The 16,994-nt window shown below is 36.4% G+C and overlaps 1 protein-coding gene across 6 annotated transcripts in view; it reads left to right on the top strand.

Annotated features, from left to right (window-relative positions):
• The window catches only part of CB4H12orf50 (chromosome B4 C12orf50 homolog), a 47,476-nt gene extending 39,887 nt beyond the window's left edge, over positions 1 to 7,589 (top strand). For 4 of the 6 annotated variants that reach the window (XM_043561969.1, XM_043561971.1, XM_043561970.1 and 1 more), the window contains 5 exons: positions 14 to 130; positions 1,641 to 1,745; positions 2,000 to 2,203; positions 4,058 to 4,150; positions 7,223 to 7,589. In XM_043561969.1, the coding sequence (XP_043417904.1) occupies positions 14 to 130; positions 1,641 to 1,745; positions 2,000 to 2,203; positions 4,058 to 4,150; positions 7,223 to 7,248 (545 nt within the window). In that variant the 3' untranslated portion in view covers positions 7,249 to 7,589. The remainder of the gene's footprint in view (positions 1 to 13; positions 131 to 1,640; positions 1,746 to 1,999; positions 2,204 to 4,057; positions 4,151 to 7,222) is intronic. The other 2 variants (XM_043561967.1, XM_043561968.1) reach the window with 2 other exon arrangements.
• The last annotated feature ends 9,405 nt before the right edge of the window (positions 7,590 to 16,994 follow it).

Genomic DNA, 16,994 nt, shown 5'->3' with positions numbered 1-16,994 from the left:
TTTGCTTTAAAAGATAACAAGGACAGCCCTCATCCAAAGCGTTCCCTAACTACCCGACTAGTACCTACAACGCATGTATTAAATGCTACTGAGAATATCAGTATGAAGTGCAGAGAGGACCCCTCTTCAAGTGAGACATTAGCTCTATCACTTTTTGGCCTTAGATATATTTGTCTTATCATGGATTTGTTTTGCTTATTTGAAATAGAATTTTTAAAATGAAAGAAAAAAAGGATGTTTTGAAAATTATTCAGGATTAAGAATTAAAAACAATATTCTTCTACTAACTCGGACAATGAATTGTGATGTAGGTCCTAGTAAATTATATACATACCCACTAGTTTAATTTAGGTATTAAAATTAATGATATACTACCTTCTTGGAAGATTCATTAGTACACCCTTTTAAATTTAACCCATAGTGGGATACATTGACAAATTTTTATTATGTGTTGGATTTTTTTTCATGATTTGGCTTTACCATGCCATTCTGTATTCTGAGCTACTTCTCTTGATACAATTAAGACTCATGAATCTTCCTTCCTTCCTTCCTCCCTTCCTTCCTTCCTTCTTTCATTTATTTCATTTACTGAAACTATAATGTTCTTGGATCCCAGCCAGGCATTGAAGGGAACCATGATGGTTTTACTCCTAAGAAGCTTAGTAACATTTGTTAAAAATATGGTTTCCAAATCCTAGGAGTGGGAGATTGAGAAACATGATGGCTTACTCCTAAGAAGCTCAGTTTAGTAACATTTGTTAAAAATATGGTTTTCAAATCTTAGGAATGGGAGCTTGAGGGTAAGGGTGGAGCATGATATTTGGAGAGGAGGTGGTGAATCAGAATTCAAACTTAATGCTTAAGCTGAATTTGAGAGCTAGGGCAAAGACAGATTTAGTAGTCCACTACAGAGAGCTAATGTAATCTACATAGTGAACTTGATGTTCATTTTCTCTGTTCAATAGTGAATGTTCAGGACCTACACACAGAGAAATAACAAAGAATGGCCTGTATACTAAATTGTTTTAAGAGTCTCTGGAGAAATGTACCTTAGAAATTCCTAGAAGATTGAGCTTGTATATAAATTTTTCAGTGTAAAAGTATGCCAGTAAAAAGTGAATAATTCAGTACTATTAGCACTTACAATTCTGACTACTTAGTCTTGTTTCACCAAACTAACCTTATACTCAAATTCTTAAAGCTTAAAAGAATAAAGTAGTATTCACTAAAAGTATTTTACATTAATCCACCTTCTTAAGAAGTAGATTTATGTTCAAAATAACAATTCTAAAACTACTTAAAAATAACATTATAATGAGATATATAATTATATTTGGAATATAATTTTGTATTCTTTTAAACAATCCACAAATTCTTTTTGGGGGGAAACATTTCCTCTGAGGAATGCTACGTATCAAAAGTTTTCTCATCAATCAATTTTCAGGATAGGCTTTCTCTTGAGGGTGGGGTGCTTTAAAAAATAAGTCACACTTTGTTCTAGAAAGTAAAATATTAGTGTAGTGCATTTATTTTTTTCTCTTGCTTGACATGTGTATGCACAGATATGTAATTATCACCTATAGTAATTTTCAGATGAAAGCATCTCTTAAAAACCTGTAAAAATTTGTATCTTCTTCAAGTGAATGATGTCCAGCCAGTGAGGAAGCCTCACTTTAAAGGTGTGAAGAAAAGAAAATGGATTTATGATGAACCAAAGAATTTTCCTGGCCCAGGAATGCAGAGAGGTAAAGGATCTATGTATTTGGTATTTCTAAATTATAATTTGAAACAAAATTAAAGATAAAATAATATTTTCTACCTGAAAAACAAATTACTGTTGTGCAACATGTTATTTTACATGTCAACCCAAATCCTATAGATTTAATTCTCTTAGCACACATTGTTTTCCATAGTGCAAACATTTACCATGCAGTATGTTATTTATGGGTATGAAACCAGCTTGTTTTATCCCTCACTCCCCTCCTGCTTTCTTTTACAGCAGTACAGGCCCCAAATCCCAAAAATAAAATGAGTTACCATCGCAATAATAAAAACAGAAGTGCTGAGAATGCATCCTATATCCATGTTCAGAGAGATGCTATCAGGACTGTCTCACTGAGTGCACCTCCCCGCAGCAAGCCCACAAATAGGTCCTACAATAAAGTCGATGTTAACAAGGAACCCAAACTCAACCTTTGTCCAGGTGAGGCTCTTTCCTTACATGATTTACTCATGCACGTGGTTTGCAATCCCATGGAATCATCTGATGGTCTAAGTAATCTTCATCCCTATCCAACCAGTGTTCTGTTTCCAGCCCATCACTACCACCATGATGTCTTAGAGAACTAGTGGGAAGATTTCTTCCACAAGCAGGAGTGCACATGGTTTAAAGGATATGTTAGGGAGCACCTGGGTGTCTCAGTCAGTTAAGCTTCCGACTTCAGCTCAGGTCATGATCCCATGTCTCGTGGGTTTGAGCCCCATGTCAGACTCTGCTGAGAGCTTGGAGTCTGGAGCCTGCTTCAGATTCTGTCTCCATCTCTTTCTGCCCCTCCCCAGAGTTTCTCTCTCCCTCTCTCTCTCAAAAATAAACATTAAAAAAATCAAAAAGAAGGATATGTTAAAAATGTGTTGGGTGCAGATGACTAGACATTGAACCTCTCTAGTGTTTTGTCTCACACCATCACACTTTGTTCCCCCTGGATAAGCTTTATTTCACTCTTGAGGATTGTTTTCAAATGGTTGACATTTTCTTGTTCCACTAACCGCATTGTTCAGTCACCACTTTCAGGTAGTGCCTTGGCTTTTCTTTAAGCCTTCATGATTGCTTTCTGAAAGGGTTAGTTTGGGGGTTAACTGCAATATTTTTGACAACCTCTCATCTCTCCCACCATGCGCAGATTGCTTCTAAATCATTTCATCATGTAATAGGCAAAGTCATAGTATATGTCAGTAAGTCCAAGGCCACAAGGGAGGGAGGAACCATATCTTTTCTTCCTGTCTCAGATGAATTTTGCTCTTTTGAAGTTGGGTTTCAGTTTTCTCAACTTAACAAAAGGCCACTTAATTCCCTCTAATTTTGTGTTTGTATTTTCCTGTGTTCACAGTCTAGTTAGTGGAGTTCTGGATGTTGTGTACTTTCTGAAACATAAGTAAAAATTCAGTGTCTCTCTTAGGTCCTTACTTTTATAATTTAAATAGAAGTTAGCTTTATTAAATTGTTTTTCTTCTATTTGTCTTAGAAATAAATGATATATGGGTTTATATGTAAAATAAGAATATTTTTAGGTGAAACAGTCTTAGTTTTATTTATTACTATTGTTTTATTATTAAATTTATTATTTTACTGTGAGTGGATGGCTGTCTAGATCTGTGTTAAGGTGGTCACAGTTATGTTCACTATTGCTTTTGGGCCACTGGTGCAAATGTCAACACAGGGAAAAAAGCAAAGAAATTCCTGGTATTATTATGAACCATGCTTTTAGAATCATAGCTGCATAGTAATACTTAAAAACACAAATAGAACATTGTTAGATAATCATTCAGATATAAAGTTGCCAGAGGAAATGAGGTGTTTATAGACCGAGTCAGTATATAAAGGCTTTGGTTTCCTTGGGACAGTGAGTTGGTAGTACAGTAGAGCAATCACTGCCATCATGGGAGCCACCTTATGGAAGGTAAAAGGAATTGGCGGTGCCTTCTAGATCTTTTCTTTCTTCTACAAGTATTAGCAGAATTGTATGTAAAATCATGGTAAAGCAAGGCAATGAAATATTTTGATCACATCCAGATATCACAGTCCCCTTTAGCTTAGCCTCATGGGGAGAGCCTTATCTGAAGAATTGGGCAGCCAAATAATAGGGACATAACCATGTTCATTGATAACATATATGGTCTTAATAAACTCACTTGGGTTCCTAATGCCTTAGCTTTGAAATGCTAAAATAAATTACTCAGAGAATAGCTTCACCTCTGAGATGTTTATAACTTTGAGACACTTTTGTAATATGATTTTAAGGTAAGAAAATATTTAATTCTGGTCTTCTTTTTTTCTTAGATAAATATATGTCAACATCATATAATGGTTCAGCCTGGCGAAAAAGGATTCCTTTTTCAAAAACATATTCAAAAACTGAAAAGATATATACAGGTAAATATTTACTAGTGATTTTAATGTATCCTACAATTCTAAAAAATGAATGACAAGTTTCTAAGGTCAGGAAACATATTTTAGAAAAATTTAGAAAATTTCCATGATATTGGAGTTTAGTAGAGATCATGTACTAGCAATTTAATTTCCTTTTTTTACTGTTCTCCTTTGTGTTGTCAGAAATCTTCTGAAAAACCTCTCTCCTTAGATACAAGCTTAGCAGTTGCAGCAATTATGTGTTAAAATGTATTCTTTGTTGAACTGCAAAGTGAATATATAAAACCATATCTTAACACAAAATATCAAAGCCCTACTATTATCCACCATACACAAATATTAGCTGATGCAGTCTGACAGGGCACCTAAGATGAAGTTTCCAGGCCAGGATGCTCTGAGTGACTGTGGTGTCCCCCTTGTGCTCTGCTCTCTGGAAGAGTGTGGGGATCCTAGGAACCTCCCCAGGATGAAGTTTGAGGCAGAGCCAACCTCAGGTGATTGTTTTTCTAAAAAGCTTAGTGGCTTCTCCGAGCTGATCTGGGACTGGCACAGCAGCTTTGGAAAACCATACAGGATAAAACAGTTGCAGTTACTTTTCAGAAATGTGAATCTTTCAGAAAAAAATAGAGAGTTCCTACCTAAATCATTAGCCTAGAACTTTCAGAATCATCTGAAATCCATAAACTCTTTTACAAGAGCTTCCCAGAATGAAAACTGAACATATCCAGGTTAGAAACTGTCCACTTTCCAAAAAAAACAAAAACAAAAACAAAACAAAAAACAGCTGAGATCTTAAGTAGTATCTCTCAAAACTCTTGACTTCAACTGTGCAGTCAATTGTTTTTCTTTTTTGGCCCAGATCTTTCAAATCATATTATACTCCAAGAGAACTCTGCTGTAGCGCTATTTAATCGGCTATATTTTCTCTTAGATTTCTGTGGGTTTTCACATGTAATTGCATTTACTTTTGGGGGAAAGGACGTGAAAAGCTGGTAAAAATCCTGGATAAAACTACACATTGTTGAGCCACATCTTTTTCTCCTGTGGTTTCCTTGTGGGTGCGATATTATTTGGAGTATTAAAGGGCATGCTCCTCATCCCCTGTCCCTATCCCAGTGACTGCTCTTGTTTCCCGGAAGCCTTCTCCTCTCCCATCCTAAGTAGTTAAACACGAATTACAGAAGGATTTGGGGGGTGGAGGGATCACATCAGAGCAAGAAACATGTACCATCCATGTATGGCATAGGAAAAGGGATGTGCAGGGGATGTAAGCTTATAAAACTTTTTCCCATTCAATCCGTAGAGCAAGGAGGAGGGTATGGAGAGGCAGCAAGGAACCAGGTACAGTGGGGGGCCACTTATTACATACAAGTCCCCTTCTGCTCTTCTCCTGTCACCTCCAGCTATGCCAGGGCTCAGGGGCAGAAAGTCAGTGATGGATTTCCCTTTGAAGTTTATAAGAATCTGAACATAAACAGGATCTGCATTGTACATCCCAGATGCAACCCAGGGAGAAAAGCTTTGGAGAGAATTTATCGATGCCATCTGGTGGTGGGAGTGTCTAACATGAGACAGGGCTGGAGACAGCCTCTGGAGATTCCCAAGCTCCAAGTTTGCTTGGGAGGGCATCATGTATTCTTGTGAGTTTCAAGTGAAAGTGAGTTCCCTAGGAGAGGGCCAGAGGGCTACACAAAGTCTCCTGGCTGGCACTGGAAGCATAGCATCAAAGATGACTTTGTGGTCAGGCCCTATTAGAGGAGTGGACTCCAATCTCAAATTATTACAAGAATCTGAAAAGATTGTTCTGCCAGGGAGTGGATTATAAACCAAATTATCCACTTGTTACTTGTGATTGAAATATTGTCTGAGGGCAACCAGCAATGATACCACCTGGGAATTTGTTAGAAATGTAGTATCTCCATATCAGACATCCTGGATTAGAATCTTCATATTAATAAGTTCCCCAGGTGATTAAGAGGCACATTAAAGTTTGAGAAACCATAGGCTATGTTGTCTGGACCACCATTCACCAGCACAGGACCCAGGCCTTGTGGAGACCCAAGATTGCTGAAATAATATTCTCTTCCAAGCTGTCATAATGAAGCAAACATTCTCCCCTGTTCCAACCCTAAAAATGAGGATAAGCAGCAGAGAGGTGAGGGAGGGAGGGAAAAAAATCCTGAGAAAGAATTTCAAATCAAATGTGGTTGAAATATAAATGTGAAATAACTAAGAAATCACTGAAATTGACTAAGTTTATGTGAAAAGGACTAGATAAGTTTTCTACATCGGGCAGAATGAGGACATAGAGTCAAGAAATTAAACAGAATTATAAAAATAAAGTTTTCTTATTTACCTGAGCTTTTGATTGGGAAATTTGTAACCCCTAAACTCCTATCCTTTCCAATTGTTGTTGTGATTCTCAGACTAGAGAAAGACTAGCTTGTGTTTCTTCCCCTGCACTTCCTGCTAGGGCACAGAGGAGCGATTTCAGCATTTCCCAGTGGACAGATGGGCTGCTGGAGAGAGGAGGCAGAAAGCACAAGCTGCCACTAGTCTATTCCACTAAGGAATATCTCAGAGCCAAGGCTACAGAAGTGTAAATGGGCGAGAGGAGCCTTTTGGGAAAATGCTGTCTGATGCTATGAGGATAATGCAGTAGGAGAGAAAAATGTGTGGGAACCAAGGAGAGGAGCAAAAGGCGATTAGAGATGTCAGCCCTCCCTTGAGGCTGCATGTCCTTTCTGATCAGGATAGAGCTGGTGTGACTGGAGGTGCCTGTCTCTGTAGGATAGAACATCCATTCTGTTCATTCTGGGTGTACCAAGGTACAACCTTATATGTAGTATTGTTTCCATTCCTTTTCATCCCTCCATCCAAATGCAAAAGCTTTGGAAAGAAATGGAATTAGTTTGTATGGTGTTTTGAAAATTTATGAATTAAGACAATGAGGTTAGTTTTTGTTTTGCCTTAAGATTTATGGTAAGTAATTAGCCAAAGAAATGCAGAATGATGGTGCCCTGAAGAATGCTGAACAAGAAAATAATTGAAGGATTTTCTGTGTTTTATTATTAGAGCCAAGAAGAAATGGGAGCAAGTAAATCTGGAGGTTGAGAGAAGAGAAAAATGAGAAAAGAGAAAAGTGCCAGATATCATCTGATTTACAATCAAAAGTGAAAATTCAAAGAATGAGATATTCAAGTACTCCATACTATATACTGGGTAGCCAAAGATGATAAAATGCAAATTCTGAAAATAAGATGCAGGAAATACATTGTGCTCTTTCAAAACTGATAAAAATGCAAATTACAAACAGCTGCCTGTGTATTTATATAGGTCTGGAATTCATTCTATGTATTGCCACAAACATTTAATAAAATTTAAAAGTTTGACAATTAAAATCATTCTTTAATTGTAAATAAACTAAGTTAGATTGCACACATTGAGAAGTGAAATTGTGCCTTTGATCTCTGTTTTGCAATATTCTTTACAGAAGAAACCTCACATTTTCTTTCTTTACTTAGATTTTAAGCTGGGCCCTCAGTGACAGTAACAGATAAAATGTAAACAAATTCAGTGAAGTGACAGGGTTACAGTTTGGTGATGAGTATGTTAGAGGAATTCCAATAGAAATGCACTTTGATGTATTGTAGAAAGGGAAAAAGAAGATTGTTTTTTTAGGCAGGGCAGTGCTGAACAATGTCTTTTAATTGGCAACTACAAAATCTATCTGCCGAGATGGGCTAGATTCAGAAATGAAAAATAAACATTTTTCTACTGAGAAAACAAAAATCATATGATAATATTAAAGAAAAGGACTTGTTAAAGGAAAAAAAAAGTTAATTACTGAAGCGATGTCTCAAACTTTTGAGATTTTAAGGATTTAAATAACTCTAGAAATATAAATGCTTACAAATGAAAGACATCACTTGAAAACTTATTTCCATTTCTTCTGCACTTATTCAGAAGAATAAGTTATTAATTAACTTAAAAAATTCAACTGCAGAGTAACTAAAACCAGAACTTAAAATTAAGAATTTATTCTTCAAATTTAAAGATCAGGATGAGAGCAATATAGGTAATTAACCTTTCAAAGGGTGTTTTTGTAAGTTTGTAGCATTTATACTTCTGAGTTTATTAAAGCTCAGAACTTCTCTAAGACTTTGGGACACCCTGTATTTATATTTGCATGCATCTTGTGGATATCAGTAGACTCTTGTTCAATATCTATTGTGGAGTTCATCAGAGTTTAAGCTTAGAAATATTTTAAAACATTCTATAAGATACAATTCCAGCATGTGGAGTAATAAGTCCTAGTTTCTAGCTTCTAATGGTGCTCTGTCTACCCACTTTCAAAAACATGGGGGTATAGTCATTTTGTTTTCACAAATAGTGTGGACAGAAATGAAAACTGTGCCAGTAAAATATCTTGGTGAGAGAGACAGGATGCAAGAGAGCAGAGTTGAAAGCCTGTCTAGACGGAGGCTGATAGGAAACATCCATAATTCCACTTAACAAATCCTCATGTCCTTCTAAAACTTCACCTAGTGCTAAAGAAGGAAGCATTCTAAGAAGGAAGTTCAAGTGTTCTTTCTCAACATACAGATTCTCAGTGTGTACCTTTATTACTTGCAAAATGCTGAAGACTAGATGAGGAAAGAGAAAAATCTGAAAGAAGACTTGAATGTCATTCTCTTGAATGTGTATGTGCATTATTCCCAAACAAGTGGACATTTTTGTTACGATAAACTTTGTCTAAGAGGACCAAGTGGATACATAAACCAACACTGTTTTTATATTTGTGATTTAGGGAAAAGGCATGACTTTAATGCAGTAAACTATTAGCCAAGAAAGAAGACAGCAAGCCCCCCAAATAAGGATAGAGGATAACAAAGATAAGTGGACCATCCAGAAATGTACTAAGCCAGTGAGAAGTTATGCCTGCTGACTCCTACACATAAAAGCAATGCATTTAAGCCTAAGTTTATGGAGCCAGCAGAAGGCAGTTGCTTTTCTGGCACATACAAAAGCTTTCAATGAATTTGATGGATGTACTATGATTCTATTCTTTTCAAAATGCATCAGTAATAAAAAAATAAAATAACATTTATTCAATGTTTAGTATATTAGTTTTCTAGGGCTGTCACAACACAGCACCATAAACTGGGTGGTGGCTCAAACAATAGAAATTTATTGTCTCGTAGTTCTGGGGCTATAAATCAAGGTGTTGGCAGCATTGATTCCTTCTGACGGGTGTAAGGGAGAATCTGTTCCTGGCCCATCTCATTGGCATTGTAGATTATATCTTCTCCTTGTGTCTCTTCATACCACTCTCCCGTGTGTGTGTGTGTGTGTGTGTGTTCAAATTTTCTCTTTTATAAAGACATGAATCATATTAGAAACCACTCTAATGACCTCACGTTAACTTGATTACCTCTGTAAGGATCCAATTTCCATAGAAGGTCAACTTCTGAGGTACTGGTGGTAAGCACTTCAGCATATTAATTTGTGAGGGGCACATAACGATGTCTCCTGGATCTTCCCAGCATGGGGAGGTAGGTCTTAAATGACAAATCAACTCTAACATTTCCATCTCTCTAAGCCTTTGAATTCCTTCCTTTACAAGTAAACCAAGGCAGATATGGCATTTCTAGCTCACTCACTCTGGGCCCTTTTTAGCCCATACTTAAGCCAACCAACTAACCAAACTGTTGGAACCCTTTATAATTCCCCAAGTTGTGACATTAAAAGTAGAACCACTGCTTAGTGTGCCATATCAACAAATTCATTGGAATTCAACTTCATGCTACTTTCACTATTATTCCACATCTTTAATATCCATTCCCACACATAGTCCCAGGATTTTTCTTTGTATAAATAAGCAAACTCAAATAGTTTTTTTAGAATGTATTATACGTCTCCATGGGTCACACTTTTTACCTCATAGTTGGTGAGGCCTGGTGGGACTTTAGTCTAATTATAGGTGTACTAGCAAAGAGTAGTGGTCAGGGTCAGTCCTGAGGGGAATCAGCATTAGTTTACATGGCAACTGCCTCAGTTAATCTCAGATGTGGGTGGTGTGGCTGCTTCTGTTGGGAATGGAGAGGCTAATTCTACTGGCAAAGACTCATCAGAGTTTAGGGGCTAACGTGTCCTCAGCTTCATGAGGGTCTTCCAACATGTCTCCATTCCAACTTTCAGGACAATGCTCTTTCCCAATCAATATCCTCACTGTAACAGTAAATAACCTGTGAGCTTGGGAGTTTAATTTGCATTGCAATTCAGTCACTCACAGGATGAGATTATAGATTTGTTTTTCAGAAATCCCAGCCCTGTGTCTATGAGAGAAAGGGGTCTTTTTATCAGGGCAGCTTTCAGATTGTTTATGTGATGTGTGAGCTAGGAATTCAAGATCCTTGCTTCTCATACGTGTTTGGCTGTGAGGATACAATGGTGATATTTTCTGTATTTCTATTGCCATATCACACCATGCATGATCAGTGCTCTCTTTACTACTAAAATTAGAGTCATTAGCGTCTTTAAATCTAATCATATTAGAGAGTCAGTTTCAGAATTCCCAGAACCAACTCAGAAAACTCACCTCTAATATTATGTTCCTGTAGACCACTCTCAGCACCAAAATCTGCATTAGGGTTCTCCAGAGAAACAGAATCAAGAGAGGAGATCTATATATAATTTATAATCTATAATTTATATAGAGAGAATAATTTCAAAGACTTGAATTACACAATTTTTGAGACTTTGCAAGTCTAAAATCTGATGGGGGAGGCCAGCAGATTACTGGAGTTTAAAGACAGTCTGATAGAGAATTCCTTCTTACTTGAGAAGGTCAGCCTTTTGTGCTATTCAGGATGAGGCCCATCCATATTATGGAGAGCAATCTGTTATACTCAAAGTCCACCAATTTAAATGTAAATCTCATCTAAAAATATCCTTGCAGAAACATCTAGAATAATGTATGACTAAATATCTGGGTAATGTGGCCTAACCAAAGTGACACATAAAATCAATCTACCAGGATAACCCAGATGGTCCCACTATTTTAAGGTCAGATGATTAACAACCTTAATTCCCCTTTGCTATATACTCTAACATATTCACGGGTTCTAGGGATCCAGGTGTTGGCATCTTTGGGGAGCTTTTCTGCCTACCACAACTACCTTTCTTATGCACAATAAAACTAATAGTTGTTACTACATCACAGGCACTATACTACATGAAATAACTCATTTAAACATTAGTACTTCATCCCATAAAAATAAACTATGAGCTAGGGATTATTATTGCCCCCGTTAATGAGAAAATTAGACACTGAGTAGTTAGCTCATTTGTAATTGGCAGAAGCAGGATGGTACCATGTGTGCCTGTGACTCTAGCCTATTCTCTACACTCCACTAGACCTGTTGCATATCTGATTATACTTCCTTTCCTCGGGGCCCAATTTACTCTAAAGCCATACTGGACCACTCTGGGCCAGTGATAAAAACTTTGGAGTCATGACAGTAAAACTCATAGTCAAGGTTTCTTCCCTATTACCTCCCTTTTGTCCTCCCTTAATAGTGGTGTCGATATGTTGTTCATAGCCATGTCTTTTCCTCATAAAATAAGGAAAAAGCAAATATCAGAACATGTATATTGTATTACATTTGAGTTTTCTGACAATCAAGGCAAGAAGAAAACACAGCTATATCAGAAAACAATACTAGTGCCCCCCTCAAATTATTTTTTCACAGTACTATATTCTAAATGCAATTCATTTTATGCGAGCATACTGTAACTGTATTAGTTCGTTTGGGCTGCTATAACAAAACACCATAGACTAGGTGGTATTAAACAACAAATATTTATCATAATTTTGTAGGCTGGGAAGTCCAAGACCCAGGTACTGCAGATTTGGTGTCTGGTGCGGGTCCACTTCCTGAGTCATAAATGACTTCTTGCTATGGCCTCTTATGGTGGAAGGGAAGAGGGAACATTCTGAGGTCTCTGTTTCAAGGATACTAATTCCATTTACGAAGGCTCCACCCTCATGACCTTTTTGGCTCCCAAAGGCACTACATGGGGGGGTGGTTAGGATCTCAACATAAGAAGTGGGGGGACACAAATATTCTGTCTATAGCAGCAATTCATTCAATAAATGTTGAAAGAACACCCTCTGAGGTTAAGCCATCTGCTAGATGCTATGGATACAAAAATAAGCCAAGTTTTTCCCTCTAAACGTTTCTAATGTGTCATGCAAAGAGTGATTTATATAATATGTGTGCCAAAGTAGAGGTATAGAATAGGTACTATGGGAATATGGAAAAGGCATGCTTCACAGATATTTTAAGTGAAAATCTAGCTTGGCATTGACTGGTCACAGGATCTCTCAAAAATTTCCTTGCTGCTAGCATTCCTTTTTATGAGCAGGAGTGCCAATTTATAGCATGGCATGAGGTATTGGCCTGCACCCCATTCTGACACCACTATGGGATAAATGATGAACTGTTAACTTTGCAGGAGCAGTTACCTTCTACTTTAGGTTGGAGAGACATTCTTTGTGCTCTCCAGAGAGGTGTTGGTGAGAATACGGGTTTTACAGAGAACTTTTTTTCTTGGACACACCTACTTTCTGTTATGCATTTATATTATGTATAGTGATTAGCTTGTTTCTTCTATTAGGTAATGAGTGTTTATAAGGAAAGAACAGTCTCTTTCCTTCTTTATATCCCTTCCATCTGGAATATAATAGTCACTTAATATTTGATGAATGCTCTAATGCCTACCTCTGAGAATCCTTTTTCCTGCCTCAACCAGTACAAATTTTAACAAAGGAATGCAGCACCATTGCCAAGATTTTTGTGTTTTGAGAGACTTATCCTAGGCAAGAACTCCACAGGCCATGGAAACATATCTATATGGAGACATGCTCCTCCCTCTAGAGTATGCTCTAGTATCACAGAAGTCAGATTTCACTGTTCAAATCATCTTGAGCCCATTTCTTGGACTGCATGAGTCTCTCCCCTAAGACATTCCTCCAAAGGATGAACCTATTAAGGAGTTGGAGAAGCAAACCTATTTTCAAGGTGTTAACGGAGGTGGAAAGTGTGGGTTGTCGTGTCTATACATATACATATGTATATGTGTATATACACACACACACACACATATATACACATACAGATACACATATACAAGGTGTATATGGAACACAGCAGGGAATAGGAAGAAAAGAAGGTGCACCTTGTTCCAGGAGATTGAGGTTCTTCATGCTTCTAGTTTCTAGTGCAGAACTCTGAATTTTCCCAGAATTCTAAATACAAACCCAAGTCTTCTAGCTACTGTGCACGGTTATTTGTCAGCTTGATTTATAATTTTTAAATATTTAAATATATGGTATGTGAATCTTCATATCTACTCTTCCTCTAGGCTCAGCAAATATTAGGGATAGTCTTAGCACCCACATGCCAAAGAGAAACAGTTTCTATCTATTTTCCATCTTTTCCTATTAATTCTGTAGCAGGTGGGATCTGAACACTAATTGTTTCTTTTATGCAAACTGTGGACAGAACAAGAAAGTCTGTATTAACTGTAACAGGAATCTAGATTTTTCCAGAGATTTGTCATCACAGTGAAGGAGCTAGGCTGAGCAGAAGGGTCAGTGTTAATTACATTTTTTTTTTTTTAACATTTATTTGTTTTTGAGACAGAGAGAGACAGAGCATGAACGGGGGAGGGGCAGAGAGAGAGGGAGACACAGAATCGGAAACAGGCTCCAGGCTCTGAGCCATCAGCCCAGAGCCCGACGCGGGGCTCGAACTCCGGACTGCGAGATCGTGACCTGGCTGAAGTCGGACGCTTAACCGACTGCGCCACCCAGGCGCCCCATAATTACATTTTTTAAATATATTTCAGGTGGGGAATGTATTGGACAAGTATGTGATTCCTAAATAATTTCTAATTCCTTGATTCTACACTGCCTAGGTAATTCAGAGGCTTATTGTTGTGTGGAGCTGTTGTGGATATTAAGAAAGCCTTAGGCAAAACCAGAAGTTCTATAAACTATTCTGTGAAAAGTAATGCATACCATTGTTCTTTGCTATTAACCAAAGAGTGATTAGGGAAAGTCATTTGATCTTGTTTAGTCCTTCTTCTAATCTTTAATATTAAGACTCTAAAGCAAAGTAAGCCCAAGATTTAGAATAGCTTCATAATTAAAGACAGTACTAGAATGTCTTAAGTGGTCATATTTAATCAAGCATTTCCATGCTACTTTGCTCTAGTATTACATTATTAATTGTTGTAATAATAAGGTAATAGATTGAACTTAGTATAGTGCCTGCAACATAGTAACTACCCAGTAAATTGTAACTTCTATGAAAACATAATTAATTGTAAACAATGAAACATGAATACTCAGTTTCTAGCAGTATGGTAAAATATTTATTCAAAGAATAACATCCCTTTTTGGAAGAACATACCAAAATATGCCACATTTAGAAATAACACACTATAAAACAAAAACATCTCTTTCAGTGCATGTCTGCAGTAAGGAAAGAAAAAAAATGTCCTCAGAAACCAGAATGACAAGAGGGGAGTCCAGAAGAATAAGGAAGCATGAGAACTGGTGTTTGCCTTGGGGTATCTGCAGAATCTTGGTGCCACAGAGTTTGAACTTTAATGGTCCACAACTGGAGAATGAGAAACAATGTCTAAGGCATAAACAGAGTTGGGGACAGGATGAAAAACTTCACAAAAATCCAGGACCCATTAAAGATGATAATGTTCAGAGAGGAAACTAGAAAAAGAACAATTACCTTGTAGACAGAGACAGTGTGAATATATAACCTCTTCTCTTAAAATTTCTAAAGACCTAACTTTTTTTTTCAGGTGAATATTGGGTTTGAATCAACATTATCAAAATGTCCCAATACACTTCAAATGCAAAATATAGTACAAAGTGTTGTCAAATTGGTAAGTGCCCCAGGCACTTGGATGAAGTAAAAGTAAATCATTTCTGGTTTCTGGTCTCTAAATTCAGATACTGAGGAATTGCCAAAAAAAAAGTCCCAAGTAATGCAAATTTGTAATTAAAAAATTAAACACATAGAAACAACCATTGGTCAACTGTAGCAACAATATATTAAATCAGACCTGCAAAAAATATGAAAAGTGTTTTTAATAATTAAAAAATAAAATAATGCATTGAAAATATGAAGAATGACAAAAAACTATCAATATTGACCAGAAATATTGAAAAGAAGGTGGAAAAAATAAAGGATAGAGATTAGAAATTGCTGAAGAAAGTATAAACTGAAGGATATATTTGAGGTAAGTTATTCATAATAGATCACAGAGAGACTAAAAAATGTAAAATACAAAAGAAAGGTAAATAGAGAAAAACGAAAGGTAAAGAGATAAAGCATAATTGGAGTTCAGAGAAGACAATACAGAAAATTATAGAAAGACAAGATAATGATTGGATTTTTCAGAATGGCTAAAAAACACCACCCTTAGATACAGTAAGCCCACTGGGTCAAAAGAGAATGAACAAAAAGAATCTCATATCTGTACCCTCTGCCTAGGACTGTAGTATATCAAAAATAACATCTTAAATCAAATTGAAAGAAAAGACAATTTGCCAACAAAAAAAGAAATATTATGTCCATATTAGAATTCTACATAGCAGCAGATCCATACAATAATGAAAAAATCAATGCATTGAAAGATAATAATCTAGACAAGAATGTGCTGCCACTTGTCAAGAATATGAAAGAAATAAAACTCTTTTAGACAAATCAAAACTGAAATCTTTGCCAAGTTACTAAATTTACATCTGAAGGAAATTCTTCATGAAGGAAAGTGATTTACAAAATAATCTTGATGACCAAAAAGAATTGTTAACAAAGAACATTAATTTATGGCTTAATTTAATAAAACGATGACTGTATAGGCAATAACAATGTTTTCTAATTTGTAAGTTCAAAAAAATCATGATAGAACTAAAATCTTAGACAATAAGTATACATAGGTTATAAGAATAGATTATAACCAGATTTAAGGGAAACTGAGTTGAACATATAAGAACATATAACTTAAATATAAGAACATAATCTTATATGTTCAACTGAGTTTAACATATAAGATTGTGTGGAATATACTTTATACGTTGAAGGGGGCACCATGCAAATCATAATCCAAGTACAAATATGCTGTACTTGTATAAAAGAGTAAGAAATGGTATAATCTTAGACACTATGCATGCTAAAAATTTGTAGAATAACTGCAAGAAAAGAGAAACCATATTATTGACTAATTGGTGGAGAGAATTAAAGGGAATAAGAAAAATTTTTTAAAGTGAAAAGCACGCATGTGAGAGAGAAGTTCTACAAAAAGCACAAAATAAATCAGCAAAAATAAATTCAAACATATCAGCAATCACAATGTAAATGCAGAGAATTCTAATTGATTAGTATTTTTTATAAGCTGTAAATATTATCCAGCTGTATAATATTTCAAACATATCCACTTAAAACTTCAGAACACAAAGGGTAAGATGACAGGGTAGGAGCATCCTAAGCTGACCTCATTCCATAGATACAACTAGAAAACACCCACATCAGTGTAAATAACCCTGAAAATGATCTGAAGACTGGAAGAACAGACTCTCTACAGCTAAATGTAGAGAAGAGACCACATTGGAAGAAGGTAGAAAGGGTGGAAACATAGTCCAGAGCTAATCAGATCTCCAGGACTATCCATGGAAGGGAGGGAAACCACAGTCATGAAGAACAGAAAGAAACTGACACCACATCAGGTATCCCAGGCACGAGGAACCTACAGAGAG

Source organism: Prionailurus bengalensis, chromosome B4 (assembly GCF_016509475.1).
Source record: "Prionailurus bengalensis isolate Pbe53 chromosome B4, Fcat_Pben_1.1_paternal_pri, whole genome shotgun sequence".
In the NCBI taxonomy this organism is placed as follows: domain Eukaryota; kingdom Metazoa; phylum Chordata; class Mammalia; order Carnivora; family Felidae; genus Prionailurus; species Prionailurus bengalensis.
The sequence above is the reverse complement of the archived record's forward strand: the minus strand, read 5'-3'. Positions and strand labels throughout refer to the sequence as shown.